Below are 18,418 nucleotides of genomic sequence, written 5' to 3'. Positions count from 1 at the left end.
TTAAATAACATTACTCGCATAAAATGCAATGTTTTGGTTTATTTACCGTGTATTTCGCCTTCCCGCCCGATTCCTCAGCAGTTCTTCGTTGACTTCACAGCAGGAGGACTTGCACTTGAACGGACCAATCCGAGCCCATCTCCGGTACTGTTAACGACCAATTAGGATCACAGGACGCTTTCAGCTGTTCTCTAATTGGGTGATGTGGGACGACAACAAAATTCGCGTTCACGGATCTCTCCTTCAGAACTTGGACAGTGGCGCAGCGTTTTGTGAAGAAGCAGCTGATAAACAGTAAGTTGCTTCATTCTGTTTCATTATTTCCCAGCATACCTTGTTCGCAAAACTGATGCGTGCGCGTTGCTATGATGGTTGTTACGCGGAAGTGTAGTGCTGCTTCGCTCACTGGGTACATCTCAAATCAACCAATATACATTCAGCAAATCAAATCAACCAATATACATTCAGCTTTAGACGGTGTAGTGCACTAGTTAACATGGGAAATGTTTTTTGAATGTTAAACACACAGAACGAAAGAATGAAGCGGAACGGGACCTGTTCTATCTTTTCAAATATCGTGTTCTGATTTATATTTCTTATTTAGGTTAGCATTTCAAACTGGGTGTTATAAATATAATTTCTCTTATATTACAGAAGGGATCTAACTCAGGAGCCCAAAACACATGTAGGTAAATAAATAATAATAATATAATATAATATATAATATTATATATATATATATATATATATATATATATATATATATATATATATATATATATATATATATATATATATATATATATATATTTATTTATTTATAGCGGCATGGTGGCGTGGTGGGTAGCGCTGTCGCCTCACAGCGAGGAGGGCCTGGGTTCGATTCCCCGGCTGGGCGGCCAGGGTCCTCTCTGTGTGGAGTTTGCATGTCCTCCCCGTGTCTGTGTGGGTTTCCTCCGGGTTCTCCGGTTTCCTCCCACAGTCCAAAGACATGCAGTCAGGCCAATTGGACATGCTAAATTGCCCCTAGGTGTGAGTGACTGTCTGTGTCTGTCTGTCTGCCCTGCGATGGACTGGCGACCTGTCCAGGGTGTATCCTGCCTTTCGCCCGAAGACTGCTGGGATAGGCTCCAGCATCCCCCCGCGACCCTGACGGAGAAGCGGCTTGGACAATGGATGGATGGATGGATATATATTTATATATATTTATAAATAAATGAGAAAACCTTTTGGTCATATAATCAAACTGTAATTCTTGCAATATGATGTCTCCATCAGCAACAACAAGCCAGAGTTCAGATGACCCCTGTCTTGAACAAAGTGTTTCCTGTTGGAGCCTAGAAAGTGACCCGTCTCATCTAGAGGGACCTTTATTGACAAATGGCCCTGAACTCTTCAATGACAGTGAAGCATTTCCCACAGCACAAGACCACACAAAAGACATTGAGAATTCAGGACTTGAATCTGATATGGAATATTTGTATTCTGTAGATGTAAATGATGAAGAGTGGGCTTGTGATGATAACCTACTGGAATACTGTAGTAAAGAGAGACTTACAGTTGATGGAACCAGAATGAAAAACTTGAACACTGGGGATTTTCCCCTTTACAGAGATGCTCCAATATCTATTGCAGAGAGTCTTCTCCTCATAATGACCTTTGCTAATAGACACAAAATTACAGGGAAGGCTTTGGGTGACTTACTGAAATTAATCACCCTGCACTGCCCATCTGAACTTCAAACAGAGTGTCTTGGGAATTTACAGAAATTTAAAGAATTCTTTGATGATGCAGGTTCTTCCTTAATTTTGCACAAGTACTGCAACAGTTGCTACATGTCTGTAGAGAGTGATGATGCGCAGTGTCAAGCTTGTAAAGCTAATGTAGCCATAGAGGGTTCAACCTCTTACTTCATTGAAGTACCAGTTGAAACACAGATTAAAGCCTTATTTGCAAAGAAAGGTTTTGAGGAGAAATTGAAATTCAGATTTGTACGACAGAAAAAGGGACAAAACAATATTGAAGAAATATATGATGGCAAACTATATCAGAATTTCACAAATTGCAATGGACCACTAAGTGATCTAAGAAATATTTCTTTCATGTGGAATACAGATGGAATACCCATTTTCAAGTCATCCAAATTCTCAGTTTGGCCTTTTTACTGTGTTATTAATGAGCTAAGTTTTGTGGAACGTACAAAACGTGAAAATATGATTTTTGCAGGTCTTTGGTTTGGCGAGTCAAAACCATCTATGCTGACCTTCCTTAAACCATTGTGTGACTCTTTTAACAAAATTGAAAGAGATGGAGTCCTTGTTCAGTTTGCAGAGGCTGGTAGTTTGCTGGTATATGGTAATTATATTGGCAAGTTGAATCTGACCCTTGACCAAATGCAGTCTTTGTCCAGTAAATCCTGCCCTGTATGTGTATCATTAGGTTTTATTAATAGTGCTTGCTGTTTTACCATCCAAATAATTGTTTTTTCAGTGAACTAGTCCTTTTGATCCAGTTTATGATTTATTAAATTAAGGATTTACTAAATTATGGATGCTGCAAAATTGCTAGTTTATTCTAATACAATGTGAATTCCTGTGAACTGTGAATTTGTCCGTACAGAGACTTATTTAATGCTGTTGTTTGGTAAATCTGAGCACAATATGAGACTGAGATGTGTGATTCAATTCAGACATATGTATAATACTTACTGTATAATACTAATTTCTGGAGTCTTTACTGAGATTTCTACTAAAACCTAAGAAGAGACACGTGTGAGATTACTGGAGTCTTTACTGAGATTTCTACTAAAACTCAAGAGGAGACACGTGTGAGATTACTGGAGTCTTTACTGAGATTTCTACTAAAACTCAAGAGGAGACACGTGAGATTACTGGAGTCTTTACTGAGATTTCTACTAAAACCTAAGAAGAGACACATGTGAGATTACTGGAGTATCTCTCTGTTTAGCCAAACGATACAAGTCCTTTACTCCTTCTTTACTGTCCAGCCTCTCACATAGCTCATCATAGGCCTGAGCCTTTGCCTTTGCCACCATTCTTTTCGCTATGCGACTAGCCTCACAGTACTCCTGCCTACTTCCTTCATCTCTCTGGATATCCCACTTTTTCTTAGCTGCCTTCTTCTTCTGAATACTCTCCTGGACTTCCTCATTCCACCACCAACTTTCCTTGTCTTCTTTCCTCTGACCAGACGAAACACCCAACATATTTTTGCCAGTTTCTCTCACCACCTTAGCTGTAGTTTCCCAGTCCTCAGGTAGCTCCTCACTGCCCCCAAGGGCCTGTTGCAATTTTTCCCTGAACTTCCTGCAACCATCCTCCTCCTTCAGCTTCCACCATCTAATCTTTGACTCTGTCTTCACTCTCTTCCTCTTCTTTGTTTCTAATCTCATTCTACAGACAACCACCCTATGCTGCCTTGCTACACTTTCCCCTGGTACCACTTTACAATCTCCAATCTCCTTTAGGTGGCATCTCCTGCATATGAACTGACCACAATCAAAATTACACCATCAACCTCCAACTTCAGGCTCATGATCCTGTCTAACACTCTCTTTACATCCAGAACACTTTTCACAAACTGTTCCTTTAGGATTATCCCTACTCCATTTCTCTTCCTCTCTACACCATGATAGAACAGTTTGAATCCACCTCCAATGTTCCTGGCCTTACTTCCTTTCCATCTGATCTCCTGGACACACAGAATATCTACCTTCCTTTTCTCCATCATGTCTGCAAGCTCTCTGCCTTTACCAGTCATTGTCCCTATGTTCAGAGTCCCTACTCTAACCTCCACACTCCTGCCTTTCCTTCTCTCTCGCTGCCTTCTAACCTGCCTTCCTCCTCTCCTCCTTGATGGTCTTCGACCTACAGTAGTCCAATTTCCACCAGCACTCTGCTGGTCAACAGCACTGGAGCTACAGGCTGCAGTAGATAACAAAACAGCAGTGCCTTACATTATTACTGGTGGCCTACCTCACTTTTAAACACTCTTAACAGTCTTGGACAGAACAGTGCTGGCTCAATAGTTAAGGAACATTAGAGATACTGACTGTTTACAAACTGCATTTCTGGTTGATCCACAGAGACATAAAGAGGTGACGGAAAATATGCATTATGCCATGTAGCAGTGGGCAATATGACACAAATATTAAATCATGATATTTTAAGACAATTTCATGATACGTAAAACAACATTTTGGCATGCAGTCACAAAGCACTGATAGCGCCACAATTAGAAAATGCCATCTAAACTGTGACTACTGTGATTTTATTTCAAAATGTCACATAACATGCCACACTAAATCCAGTTAAACAGGATTAATTATGTTCCCTCTATAATGGAACATGCAGTTGGTCAGTGCTCTTTAAGCAAAGAGAAGCATATTGTTTTCACAATAATAATGAAATTATCACAGTATCAACAAATTATATGCCTATTGCTTACCTCTAAAATCAAGTGTGTCCATTCTTAACTGTTAAAGGGTCTGCAAGTTCATTCCACTTGTTAAACAGCTGGTCTCAGGCTTTAACAACTGATTCATCCCTGCAGCCACACTTGCCCTTTGCAAATAAGATGGGAGACCCCTGATTTAAACCACAACTCATCTCTGTTTAAGCCACAGTTGCTTAAAAGCATAAGACTAAACTCTTATTTAAAACAATTATTTTAATTTATTTATTTTATTTAATAATATATCTTATTCAAAATGGGCAGTCGCGGGCTGGAGGTTAGGGAACCAGCCCTGTAACCAGAAGGTTGCCGGTTTGATCCCCAGAGCTGAGAGTACATGACTGAGGTGACCTTGAGCAAGACACCTAATCCCCAACTGCTCCCTGGGCGCTGCAGATAGGGCTGCCCGCCGCTCTGGGTAAGTGTGCTTACTGCACCCTAGTCTGTGTGTTCACTAGTGTGCATGTGGCATTTCACTGCACGGATGGGTTTAATGCGGAGGTCAAATTTCCCTGTTGTGGAACTAATAAGGGTCACTTAATCTTAATATCTAGAATAACATCTGATGAGGGCATTAGAGAGAGATTCTATTATATAGAATATATATTATATATTATCTATGACCTAAAATATATATAGTTTTGGCCAAATTTAACAACTAAAAGCAATCAAAACACAATGTTAAAAAGTACTGTACAAATTATTAAGGAGTATCCATCTAAACATTGAAGGGGACATTCAGTTCATTCAAGGAACTTCAAGCTGTCCAGGGAGTAGTGAATAACTACCTTAAGCACCTTTATGTGTGGCCTGTGCCAGTGTATACATGTGTTACTTAGGTGCACAATTACAAAATGTATTTTCTGAATTTAGTAAAAGTTCATAAGCATTCACTTCCCCTATCCGCTACATAATTTATATTGTCCTGTTCTAATAGACTATAGAGCCTTCAACTGAAATGTAGCTACTTTTATTTAGATTACATCAGGTTCATTTTAATGACTTCAGTAATAAAGGTTTTCATAGGACCATCACACTATATCATCAATTAGGTGCTGATTTAAAACTTCTCATCTGCTCTCTTATACATCATTGGTCTGTCAAAGGGTGCAGAGTGGCACTTTTTAAGCATGGCTTTCAGATCAAATCTGAGCTAATTGAGTGATGAAAAGATGAAGATGAAAAACAGCAGCATACAATAATATATACAGTATTCATTGAACAAAAGATACTTACAAAGGGAAATAAAATGTCTCTGCATTAATCAATGCTATGTAATCATATGCACAGCTGGATTGTTTTTCACTGTTTTTATCACTGTATTTTAACTGTTAAGTTCACTCAAGCAACTTTATCTTCTCAAAAGCCTCCCAAAACAGGTTTAATATAGTCTCCTATACAATGGGTTGGCATCTAGAGCCTTGGATAACTTGGAGTTGCAGTATAACAAATTTTTAGCTAATATATTTTGGATTAATAATGAATTTTATTTATTGATAGGCTATTTTGGTTTTTACAGGTACAACATACTTTAATATATATTTTTTACTTTTGGATCTTCAGTTTTTGGGGTAGGCTGAATGAGTCGCAACACAAACCCTGGCACCAGATTCTATTCTTGCATTTGCAGCTAAAGGTCTTGCACACAGCCTTAAGTACCTAAGCAAACAGTATGCCCCATGTGAGACACCATAGCTTGATCAAATGATCAATTTGTTACAAATGAATAATTAAGGTCTTCCTTGGACACTGTAGTTCTCTTTTGAGCTCTAACAAATTACCATCAGTCTCTTGTCGCTGCATCATATTTTAATATGGTTAATAAGTAACCAGCTAGAAAGAAAAAGAACACCACAAAACTCTTGTTTAAAACGTTATGTAGAATAACATCAGATGTGATCTAGTCTGATTCTATAGATTCTCAGATTCTCCCAGCCCTTACTAGCAGTATGTTTCTCAGATTTCTTCAGTAACAAAACAAAACATAAGGGCAAAAATTAACCAGTCTGTTGCTCCAGAATTCAGTTTTGAATTGGTTGTAATGAACTTTATAGCTTATATATTTATTTATGTCATCCAAATGAACCACATGCATATTTGCTTCAATACTCTTTATGTTATTCTGGACTCATTATCAATAACTGCTGTTCCTTCACTAACATTAATTCATCTGATCTATGTTCCACAGTTCTAAGTCAGCCACTGTCAAGACATTCCTTAAGAAAACACTACTTGATCCTACTCCTTGTCTAGATTTTAGATTTAGATAGAAAAAAGTTGTTACCCAACTTTTTAAGTAAGCGTGAAGTATGGCTTATGGTAACACAGTACAGAATCTGTGCTGAATAATGGTGGCCTGCTTTTTTTTATTATATTATTGAGATGGCTCCCTTCTGTTACTGCTGCATTTGAGTGCAGCATTTGATACAATCAAGTGGTTTGATGGACAGACATGAAAATCCTCTTATAAAGCTAGTGAACCAATAAGACAATCCACACATGACTTTAAAGCTGCTTCATGACACATGCATTCAGGCAGAGAACAGGTATTCGACAGTCAATGAACAAGTGCAGAAAGTCCTCTGACATGGTAAGACTATAACATCTCTCAGCCAGCTAGTAGCCTAGCTAACTAGTATATTTCAAATAGGTTTGTTAGTGTCTATTAATATAATATCTGTTCATATTTCTATAAAGAATAATTCTTTATAACAGTAATGATGAAGGGTCAGGATGTCAACAATGTAAACTCAACCATATATTTAAATATTTCTCTCTGGCAGGAGGGGCCATTTTATTCATGCATTAAACAAACAGTAACTAGTACAGTATATTCGGTTGGCAGGGAGAAAATTAGTCTAATTAATTAAACAAATCTGTATGGCTTATTGAATAAAAGCTTTAGGTTTAACTTGTAGTGAAATACTTGAAATAGATAAAACAGGGGTAACAGTATCACAGATGGCTAGTTTTTTTAACTGAAATGTGCAGAAATAATAAATGTATCTATATATATTTATATTAAGAAATTAATATACACTCACCGGCCATTTTATGAGGTACAACCTGTTCAGTTGCCTGTTAACACAAATAGCTAATCAGCCAATCACATGGCTGCAACTCAATGCATTTAGGCATGTAGAGGTGGTCAAGACAACTGAAGTGCAAACTGAGCATCAGAATGGGGAAGAAAGGTGATTTAAGTGACTTTGAACGTGGCATGGTTGTTGGTGCCAGACGGGCTGGTCTGAGTATTTCAGAAACTGCTGATCTACTGGGATTTTCACGCATAACCATCTCTAGGGTTTACAGAGAATGGTCCGAAAAAGAGAAAATATCCAGTGAGCGGCAGTTGTGTGGATGAAAATGCCTTGTTGATGTGAGAGGTCAGAGAAGAATGGACAGACTGGTTCCAGATGATAGAAAGGCAACAGGAACTCAAATAACCAACCAAAATCTCTGTGGAATGTTTCCAACACCTTGTTGAAAAGTATGCCACGATGAATTAAGGCAGTTCTGAAGGCAAAAGAGGGTCCAACCTTTTACTAGCAAGGTGTACCTAATAAAGTGGCCGGAGAGTGTATATCTCACGTAGCCCTCCCTCCCCTTTATTATTGCATATTATGTCCATCATTAAGGTTATCGCGTTTTCTCAGGCGTACGGAGACGTCACAACAAGCCCCAGGATCCGCACTCTGTAAATGAAAGTGACGTTAGAATCATTTTACCTTATACATTCTGGGGATAACACGAACATTTTCGACCGACCGATCCATTCCAGACGGGCAGAAGTACAGCATGATCAGGAAGCGGGCCGATTACGGTGAGCGCCACGAGTCAGACAGTAATCAGATAATGGGGAAACTTTGGGTCTGCAGGAGTCAGACAGTAATCAGATAATGTGGAAACTCCGAGTCTATACAAATCAGGCAGTAATCGGATTACTGCTATGCAACCAATAAACTCACAGAAGAAGACGTAACAGAAACATAACGTACAACTTTATATACCTTTATATGAACTTACATCATCCAGAAGATAGAGAATATTTAAATCCTTTATTTTGTGTTTGGGTTCAGCGCTGCTCCAACAGTGGTTCGCTGCCATCGCGTGTCTGATTTCGCGCATGCGCAGAATGAGAAATCCTATAGAAATCGGAGCACTGAGAAATCTGATGACTGAGCTAAAATCCCGCTGTTTTATCGGATTTCTAGATCGGAGTATGGTGTTTATATGACCATTTGAACAATCGGAGACCGCAGAAACCAAATTATGATCGGATTTCTGAGCGCATGTAAACGCACTCAGTGGTTCGTGCAAAGTGATTAACAGATGTGGTCCACCCATCCAATCATTAAGGAGTCCATAAACCACGCGGCTAGTTATAACATGTAATAGCACACTTCATATGGATGTTCATTTGGATTGGAGTCATTGATTTTTCTTATTTAAAAAAGGAAAAAAATGTTAAAAGCTACTTTTTACTACTACTTGCCTGAAAGTGCTGTGTTCATGTCTTCTCAGGGGATCCCACCCCGTACCAGCCCTTTTTCAGAGGACCAGTTTCTAAGAGGTGAGCTCTGATATCTCTTTAGTGCTCCTAGCATTCCCACACCTTCACACAGCAGGTAAAAGTGGCCCAAATCTGATTTCCTCACCAAATCCGATTTTTTGTTAGACTGCTCAAAATGTCTTTTAGATGTCACTTATATGCAGAGGTGGACGAAGTACACAAATCATGTACTTGAGCTAAAGTAGAGATACCCAAGGTAAAATATTACTCCAGTAAAAGCAGAAGTCCTTACTCTAGACCGCAACTTGAGTAAAAGTACAAAAGTATTTGGCTTCAAATGTACTTAAGTATTGAAAGTAAACGTACTAAAAGATTAATTATGGCTCTGATGTCCTGTTATCATTTTTGTAACAAGACTTGCTTCATGACCTCATTTTAGGTGAAAATACTCCAGCGTCTCTCTTGGTAAACTAGTCTTTTAATAGAATGTAATTAATTAGTGATACTGATGTCTATTAAAATGATCATAAGCACAAAACACTGAAGGCAAACAGTTTCCATCAGGTTGAACTGAGTGGCTCTCAAATCACTTTTACAAACAAGCAAAGTTTCAGTTTGAGATTATTTTGTAACATAGTTACAAGTTGAATAAAACCTTGCTTTAAACTCAGGATCACAAATAAGTTTTCCTTTACTATATTGATCTGTTCGTAAACATAAACAAACCGAAACTAATTTACTATAAAATTAAAATGTTTGTATGAATTCAGAAAGAAAGAAACATGCCAGTCACGACTGCATATGTGTACATATTTCTATATTGTGCTCTGTTTACACAAAGTTAGGTTAGTTCCATCATTTAGGTAGATGTATGTGCTCCCAAATTTTTACGCTGTTGCAATGACGTTAAACTGTGTGCTGCACTGGGTTGGTATAACCAACAGGTCAAAACAAGCTCAGAACAAAGTGACCGCCGTGCCTTGATTGGAGTTCTTGCTTTGCACTTTTGACATGTTTTGACATGTCACGTTTTTATACACACAAAAACCAAAAGGAACAACAGATTTCTCACAATGTAGTGGAGTAAAAAGTAAGACATTTGACTTTGAAATGTAGTGGAGTGAATTTAAAACGTGCTTCCTCACTTCGATTTGATACTGTCTTAATGCTTACTGCTAAATGCTGTATATGGGCACCTTTATCGTTGTTTATATTTGCACATAGATTTTTTTGCTGACGTGTTTCACCACCACTGCTCTCTCAAAGCCTTCACGAGTGGTACTACTCCCACTTATCTGCAGCAGCACTCTTGAAGATGCCTTGTTACTGTCATCTTCTTCTGTTTCCACATAAACATAGCACTCCATCTCTCTCCTTTGTAGTATTCACTGCTATAATAAGAGACACACCTCTCATACAAGTTGTGGTGCTTTATTAAGCAGCTATTGTTGGCCACAGCTACTCTATAAGCAGAGATTTATATTTACTTACAAATCTTGTTGGTTACTCTGCTTACATCGGACTCTCTCATCTCCTGCATGCTAACACACAAAGCCCTGCCCTTCATAATAAGTCCTTAGCAGAATAACCCCATGAATAAATGCTGATCAACAAATAACCCAAAACTAATGTGTAAACATTTCTTGAACACACTACAATATGTTTATCTTTGTTCAGGAGCTGCACAGATGTGATTTGTTGTGTGCTTTTCATGGCTGCCATTGTAGGCTACATGACTATTGGTGTCCTAGGTAAGAAGCGTCTCAGACTCTATAAACATAAATGCTTTGAATGATAAAATATTTGTTAGTCTCCTCCAAATACACTTTTACCCAGAACAGTGGTATGTGTTATTACCTATGTTCCGTAATACTTAAAAAATGCAGTTTAAAACTATCCATATCTTAATTCACTTTATTATTTCTTTACAACAGCTTGGCTATTTGGAGATCCACGCCATGTCTTCTTCTCCCGAAACTCCACTGGGATGTTTTGTGGAGCAGGGGTAAACATGTAAGTCCCTCCGATTACCCTTCACAGATTTTATCAGTATTTAAGGGTGAGTGAGCCAAACTCGCTGGAATCTGGAAAGGAACTGTAACCATTTAACAGAATCCAGATGCGTGCAGATAAAACCTAGAAGATTGGATTTAATATCACAAGACAGAAGCGTAGTCAAATAACAAGCATGGGTCAAAACTAAAACGCAGAGCAGGATCACAATGGTGATCATAACACCAAGCAAACAAAACAAAAGGGGAAGGCAAAAGATGTAATAAAATGGAGGGCAAAAGGTTCCAAAACACAGAGCAAAGTACAAAAGGGGCAAGCAAAAACGGAGGTTGAGAAAACAGTCAAAGGTCGAATAACAGGCAGAATACAATCAGAAAAGCCACTCAGTTTGTTCACCAGGAAGCAATACCTTGCACTGACTAAAACTAAAGTCTGGGCTTATAAACTGGAGTAAATGTGTGATTCATAAACACAGGTGACACCTGTTAGTAATCAAGCGATTGCCAGCTTTGAGAGGTTGGCAAAATAGTGTCATAAGTCATGTGATACCTGTTGGGATTGTGGGCTATGTAGTCTGTCTCCGAGTCAGAAGGAAGTTGGGCAGTCATATGATCTCCTGGAGGAGTCTGCGTAATGCAGTCCATTCAAGTTCATCCAAGGCATGACAGGAACATAGGGGGGGATTGGGGGTGAGTGGGTCTTAGGAGTGGTATTTGACAATAACAAGTATACCCAATCAAAGCACAAGTGTTTATTGGCTATGAACCAAGAGTGTTATCTGCATGCTCAGACACCTGGTCTAAACAATAAAGTTAAGTTAATCAGGTTGATCTGTGCTGTAACGTTGCATTTGTATTCTTGTTTCTCTGACCTCTCAGCAACGAGCCCAATGTCTTCTACATTGACATTCTGAAGTGTGACACTGAAACCAATGAAATGGCCACCACTCTAAAGGGTCACCAGTGCCCAACCACTCAAGTGAGATATCCACACATTAGCCTATTTATTGCTAAAAAGAGTGAGTTAATTCATATATCAATTATTTGCATAATTCCGTAAGAAACTCAAGCAGTATAATATTTGAAGCCCAGTATGCAGGCTTGTGGATTTTGATCTTTGCTCCCAGAGCCATCAGTCTAGCATCATGTGATGGACTACTCATTAGTGCAGATAACGTAATGAGACAATATTCATTGTGTGTATATTTCTGTGCATGCCTGTGCAGGTGTGTGTCAAAGAATGCCCCTCTGAGTTCTGGAAATTGCCCCCTGAAGCATATGCCTCAGATGCACTGCCAAAGGACTTTTTCCAGCAGAAGTACTGTGATCCCAGCCTTGATCTTGTCCACACCACATTGGTAGTACTCCATCCTTCAGTGCTAAAACAGACTGACCCAGAGTGCTTTCCCTTATTTAGCACTCTAAATAAGTGAAATTACCCTAATGAGATTTGACCTGAATTCCTTTATCACACCACAGTGATGGTACTATGACCCTGCAGGACCTTACTTTGATACCTTATGTAAAGACTTCATGTGTAGATGGATTTGTGTGTATATTACCTGTCTTTACAAGTACTACAAGTGCTCTTGTAACTGTAGGGAGTTGGCATGTGTTACAGGTTATGTCTAAGAATATATACCACATTTGTTCCTTTATTTGCTAAGATGCCTAATATAAACTGATTTTACTTTCATTTCTATCAAAGACTGTCCAAGATATTCTTGATCAAGAGCTTTGCCCGTATTTCTACACACCAAGCAAAGCAGGTGCGAACCATATGTTATCCAAAGTAGATAACAGGTGTACCTTCATTTGTTTGTATGTTGCGTTCCATAATCTAATAGTATAATGCTTAATGCTTAAAATAACTGGATTGTAACTCTCTCTCTCTCTCTCTAGCACTGGGAAGATGTCTGCCTAGTTTTGACCCAAAACATGTTCCTGCGGACTTCATTCTTCCTGGACTATCTACTGTTGATGACACAGTCAAGCACATCAAGAATGCTATGGGGTAACCCTACATGCACAAAAACATGTAGATGTTTGGTACTGTTGATAGCTGCTTGTGCTTACTGATGGTTAAATCAGATGTGTTCTGCCTGCAGCTCTCTTGTTTCAGGATTAAATTCCAAATCAGTAGGAGTGCGTGTCTTTGAGGACTTTGCGACTTCATGGTATTGGATATTAATGTAAGCTAATTTAAGTCAGTGTCACATTATGACAGAAAATATAAATATAATATATAGAAAATATATTACATATGGCCCTTTCGTCTATATATCCCTAACTCACTCATTCCTTCTCTCTTGCTCTCCCTTTCTCTTCCTCAGTGGTCTACTGGCTGCTATGATCATTAGTGTGGTGTTCATGTTGCTTATGAGATATTGGGTATCTTTGCTGGTTTGGCTCCTTATTGTAGGTGTTTTGGCAGTGGGAGCATATGGTAAGCCTCTTTTTTTTTCTAGAACAGTAGTTCTGACATGTTTGATTTGACTCATGACATAATTGCATTGTAGATCTTTAGATAATTAAATTATAATTACGTAATCTTTACAGTAGTGTATTGGTGGAGGAAAATACAAAATTGCAGTGGATGTGGGCTACAGAACAGAGCTTGACTCCACTGTCCCTGATACATTTGTATGCCATTTAATGGAACGTAACTTCTCAAACAAATCCTCAGGGCTTTTTAGTATAACTGGTAGAGGTGAAGATTAAAAATACAGTCTGAGTGGTGGGCATTGAGAGCTGGTTTGAAAACCATTGGTCTACTAAGTGAAAGAAAATGTTTTTTATATGTTTCAGGTATTTACCACTGTTACTGGGAATACAACAACTACAGACACTCAAAACTCACCCTCGGTGACCTCGGCTTCAATTCCAAGTTCTCTGTCTATCTTCAAGTGAAGGAAACATGGCTGGCTTTCTGTGAGGGCTTCTAGGTTTTTACATAGTACATGTACACATGTTACTATGTCAAGCACAAAAAGATTTGAAGTGCAGTTGGAGATTTATATAAGAAATTATTGATATATTTAATCTGTATTTTAGCTCTGGAAATTATATTGTTTTGATAACTTTTGTGTTTGGCAGTGGTGATCTTGTGCCTAGTGGAACTGGTCCTTTTACTGTTGCTGAAAAGTCTAGGGAATAAAATCTCCAATGCTCTGGCACTTTTGGAGGAGTCCAGCAGGTAGCACCATTATTCAGGCTTCTTTGTTGGCATTTCAGAAAACATTTGATGAAAAATACAATGAAATAAAAAACATCTTGTGCATGATTGACATGTGTGCATCTCTGCAGTGCTCTTTAGGCTGTGTGTGAACTTTACCTTTGTGCTTGTGCTTTATGCTTTGTAGGGCAGTGAGCTATGTAATGTCCACACTGGCATACCCCTTGGTCACATTTATCCTGCTGGTGGTGTGTGTGTGCTACTGGGGAGTTACTAGCCTGTATCCTCTCTCACCAGTGCTCTTAATTCCCTGCCTTCACCTGAGCTTCAAGTACATTTAAGCTGCTGTCTATCAGTACTCATCAGCAAGCCAGTCGTTTGTTGTAGAAAATATTACTGTATCAATAGAAAAAAAATCCATGTGTATTTGTAGTTACTTTTGCCCTTGACCCCTGCTGCACTCAGATTCTTGGCAACATCTGGAGCTCCAGTATATCGTGCAATCTCTCTCAACTCCTCCATAGCTAACTGCCATTCCATCACAGGCTTAGAGAACTGTCTTCCACAGGTCAGTCATACACACCCAGTCACACATACTTATGCATGTCTCATCCATGTGACTTATCCACTGAATGTATGTATGAGTGGACAGCAGGACTCCACTTACTGTCATTGTTATGGTCAGTCAAATTAGGTAGCAGTGAGTTAGGTGTCAAAATGCTGAAAAAAATGCAAAAAACTGAGGTTAGCAGTTCTGTGAGCAGTCTCTTGTTGGCAGGATTAAAAATTGTACTACACCCAGTCACAAAAGAGTATCGAAAACATTATGGCTTCACTTTATTATAGTGTTTCTCCACTTTTACATACAGTCATTAAATTGTTCCCATATAGACTATGTTGCTAAACCCGTATTCAAAAAATGGAAACTTTTGTAACCAAATGAGATTATCCATTTTTCACCTTCAATTATGCTGATATTTACAAGTTACTAAATCTCACATTGCCTTGCCATATGCTCTTACTAATTATCAATAACATCTCTCTACACTGGTGTCCTCTGTTCTGTTACCCCCCGCCTTTTTGTTTCAGACATTCAATGCTTTGGCCTATTCCACATGCCCCACTGTGCACTGTGTCTTTTTCAAATATGACGATGAGGGTTTTTTCCAAAGGAATGCAGCTTACCTTCAGATCTTTAATGTGCTGGCCTTCCTCTGGTGTGTGAATTTTATCATTGCTCTGGGACAGTGCACACTGGCCAGCACCTTTGCAACGTTCTACTGGGCCTTTAGTAAACCAGATAATATTCCACCTTACCCTCTCTTACAAGCCTTCATCTGGACTTTACGGTAAACAGCGTTATCTTCTCATCTCAGTTCTTCTTGCTTTGTCTCTTGCTTCAATTCCACCCCCACCCCCCACCCCCCCACCCCATCCCAAGCACCATCTGCCTTCTACTGCTCTCATTACAAAACCAATCAAATCTATAAGCAAATTCTCTTGTGTACTGTCTTTACTTGGTCTGATTATTATTACCATTTAAATGTGCATTCTCAAGGTACCATGTTGGATCTATGGCATTTGGTGCTGTCATCCTCACATTGTTCGAGTTTCCCCGGATCTTTCTGGAATATCTTGACCACAAGTTCAGAGGTAACAACATATTCAGTCTTCTGTTCACACTCTCTTTCCTTCCTTTTTTTGTGTAACTGTTGAATATCCTGGTGTAGGATGACAATGATGATAAATACCATGCCTTACTCCATAGATTGCCAGAATTCTTGCTGTCGTTTTGTGAAGATGTCCCTCAAATGTTGCTTCTGGTTTCTAAATAAATTCCTGAAGTTCGTCAACAGAAACACTTATATCATGGTTTGTGTCTTTCACTTGCTCAAAAATGTATTTCTAAAATAACATTTTATTTAAGTGTATCAAACATATTTAAATATGCAAATGATAATCATATAGCTGGAATGGTTTCACTTAAAAAGGTACTGTTACATTAATCTAAATGCAATTGATTGTGCTTTGTTTAACTGTGTTTTCTAGTATTTATTATTGGTGTCAAATTGATTGTTTAGCAACCAAAAAATTTTATCTGTGTACTTTTTGACAACTATGCATTAAACAGATTGCTGTATATGGTGACAGTTTCTGTGTGTCTGCCAAGAATGCTTACATGCTCCTGATGAGAAATATTGGACGGTAAGGCTTGCATTACCATGTGTGTGTTTGTGCATACATGAAAGTGTACATACATGTTGTTTGTGTTTTTTTCACAAGAAGACAAAAGCATAGCAAACAGAGGCACACACTGATATTAATGACAGGGATTTAAAGATTATTTTGATCAAGAACAATATAGATTGTTTTCATTACATGTTACATGTAGTAATTTGTCTCTGTTCACAGAGTGGTGATACTGAACAATGTTACCAACATGCTGCTGTTCTTTGGCAAATTGCTGGTGGCTGGATCAGTAGGTGAGAATTAAAAAAAAAAGTTATATTGAATGACTTACTCATATGACTTACTCATATGTAGAGAACATACATACTTGTACAGCAGATGATAAAACAGTTTTATTCAAATGCCCTGAAGGTATACTGGCCACAGCCTTCTTCTCTGGACATATCACATTGCCAGATGCCACTTTCCAGGCTGAGCTGCTACATTACTACTGGGTGCCCATTATTGTGTGTACTGCCCTGCATAACAACCAAACCAGCCACACCACTGTGTCATCAAAATTTTAATACTTTTAATGAATAATATGGCTATTTTATTGTATTGGAAATCTCTTATAACCACTGTGATTTTAAAAACGTTTTTGTTTTTATTAGCTTTACACATTTTATCATGGATGTTTTTTCAGTTGCCTTTATAGTGGTCTTAAAAATGTGTTTTTGTGCTGATACTGTCAGATGGTGGCGGTAGGAGCTTACCTCATTGCTCAGGGATTTTTCAGTGTGTACAGCATGTGCATTGACACTCTATTCCTCTGCTTCTGTGAGTACCATGTAAACACACTTTTCATATGAAAAATTAACAATGGCATGGGAAACAAAACCCCTTTAACTCACTTTCCTCACTTATTAATAAAACTGCCAAAAAGTGAGGAAGGCTGCTACTTTTCTTTCGTTTAATTGTGGTTCACTGACACCTCTGCATGCTCTTCATCTATGATGTTTTCATCTCCCTCTAGTGGATGATCTGGAGCGCAACAACGGCACCACACAGAGGCCATACTACATGTCCAGGAGCCTGATGCGAATCCTTCACCAGTCCGAAAACTGATAAAAAGTCTCTCATGCCTGTTTACTTTTTTTAGTAATAAAGTCATACAACTAAGCATTTTATGTTTTGGTATATTTCTGTTATTACTTGTCTTCTTACTTCCAGTAAGTTTTAAGTTTGGGGCAGTCGTGGGCCAGGCAGGGAACTGGCCCTGTGACTGGAAGGTTGCCGGTTCGATCCCTGGTGTCGACAGTCCATGACTGAGGTGTCCTTGAGAGAGACACCTAACCCCCAATTGCTCCCCGGGCGCCATGGATAGGGCTGCCCACCGCTCTGGGCAAGTGTGCTCACTGCCCCCTAGTGTGTGTGTATTCACTAGTGTGTATGTGGTGTTTCACTTCACGGATGGGTTAAATGCGGAGGTGGAATTTCCCTGTTTGTGGGATTAAAAAAAGTATCACTTAAGTTGTGATTCACACATTTTTTGCACTTCTGTTGTACTTATACTGTGAGTCAACCTTTACTGGGCTACTTTAGTCACCTCTTTATCAAGGAGAAGTAGTAGATGGAAGTTGTTAAGATTAATACATATAAATATTACTTAATAACTATTAGTTTTTTTTGTATCAGTAATATTTATACATCTAAAGATAAGGTTAAGCCTGCCCTTTCCATAATAGAGCACTCAGTAACAGCCCAAAGACAATGCTTTTGAAGTACTAAATATATAAGCAATTGAGATTTTTTTTTTCAATTCAGCTTTGTAACCACATGTGCAGGAATGGTGCTCAAAGTTAAAAAGATTGAATGTGGCTTTTTATTTAAGGTGATAGGACATAAAATTACATCACTGTAACAGTCTGAATACAATGTGAAAAAACAAGTTTAAATCATATCTTTTCCACACTGGTACTTTTATAAAGGACCAACAGGCCTTCTATATTTATTGTATAATAGGCCTAATATCTACATAGATTCTAACGTGTTTCTATATACTCCATCTGTTTC

General features: G+C 38.6%; 1 protein-coding gene across 1 annotated transcript; it reads left to right on the top strand.

Moving 5' to 3' along the window:
• Positions 1-218: 218 nt before the first annotated feature.
• Positions 219-17,527, top strand: LOC108414448 (choline transporter-like protein 4; the record flags this gene model as incomplete). Its single annotated transcript, XM_017687314.2, has 22 exons — positions 219-294; positions 8,998-9,046; positions 10,664-10,737; positions 10,921-10,999; positions 11,878-11,977; positions 12,225-12,356; positions 12,707-12,767; positions 12,901-13,012; positions 13,107-13,190; positions 13,332-13,444; positions 13,807-13,929; positions 14,095-14,194; positions 14,361-14,453; positions 14,639-14,741; positions 15,263-15,522; positions 15,732-15,826; positions 15,942-16,045; positions 16,305-16,378; positions 16,586-16,656; positions 16,775-16,869; positions 17,098-17,182; positions 17,379-17,527. Coding segments are annotated over 22 exons (2,175 nt in total), but the record flags the coding sequence as incomplete, so codon positions are not given.
• Between the last annotated feature and the right edge of the window lie 891 nt (positions 17,528-18,418).

The sequence above is a fragment of the Pygocentrus nattereri genome, chromosome 24 (assembly GCF_015220715.1).
Source record: "Pygocentrus nattereri isolate fPygNat1 chromosome 24, fPygNat1.pri, whole genome shotgun sequence".
Taxonomy (NCBI): domain Eukaryota; kingdom Metazoa; phylum Chordata; class Actinopteri; order Characiformes; family Serrasalmidae; genus Pygocentrus; species Pygocentrus nattereri.
The sequence above is the reverse complement of the archived record's forward strand: the minus strand, read 5'-3'. Positions and strand labels throughout refer to the sequence as shown.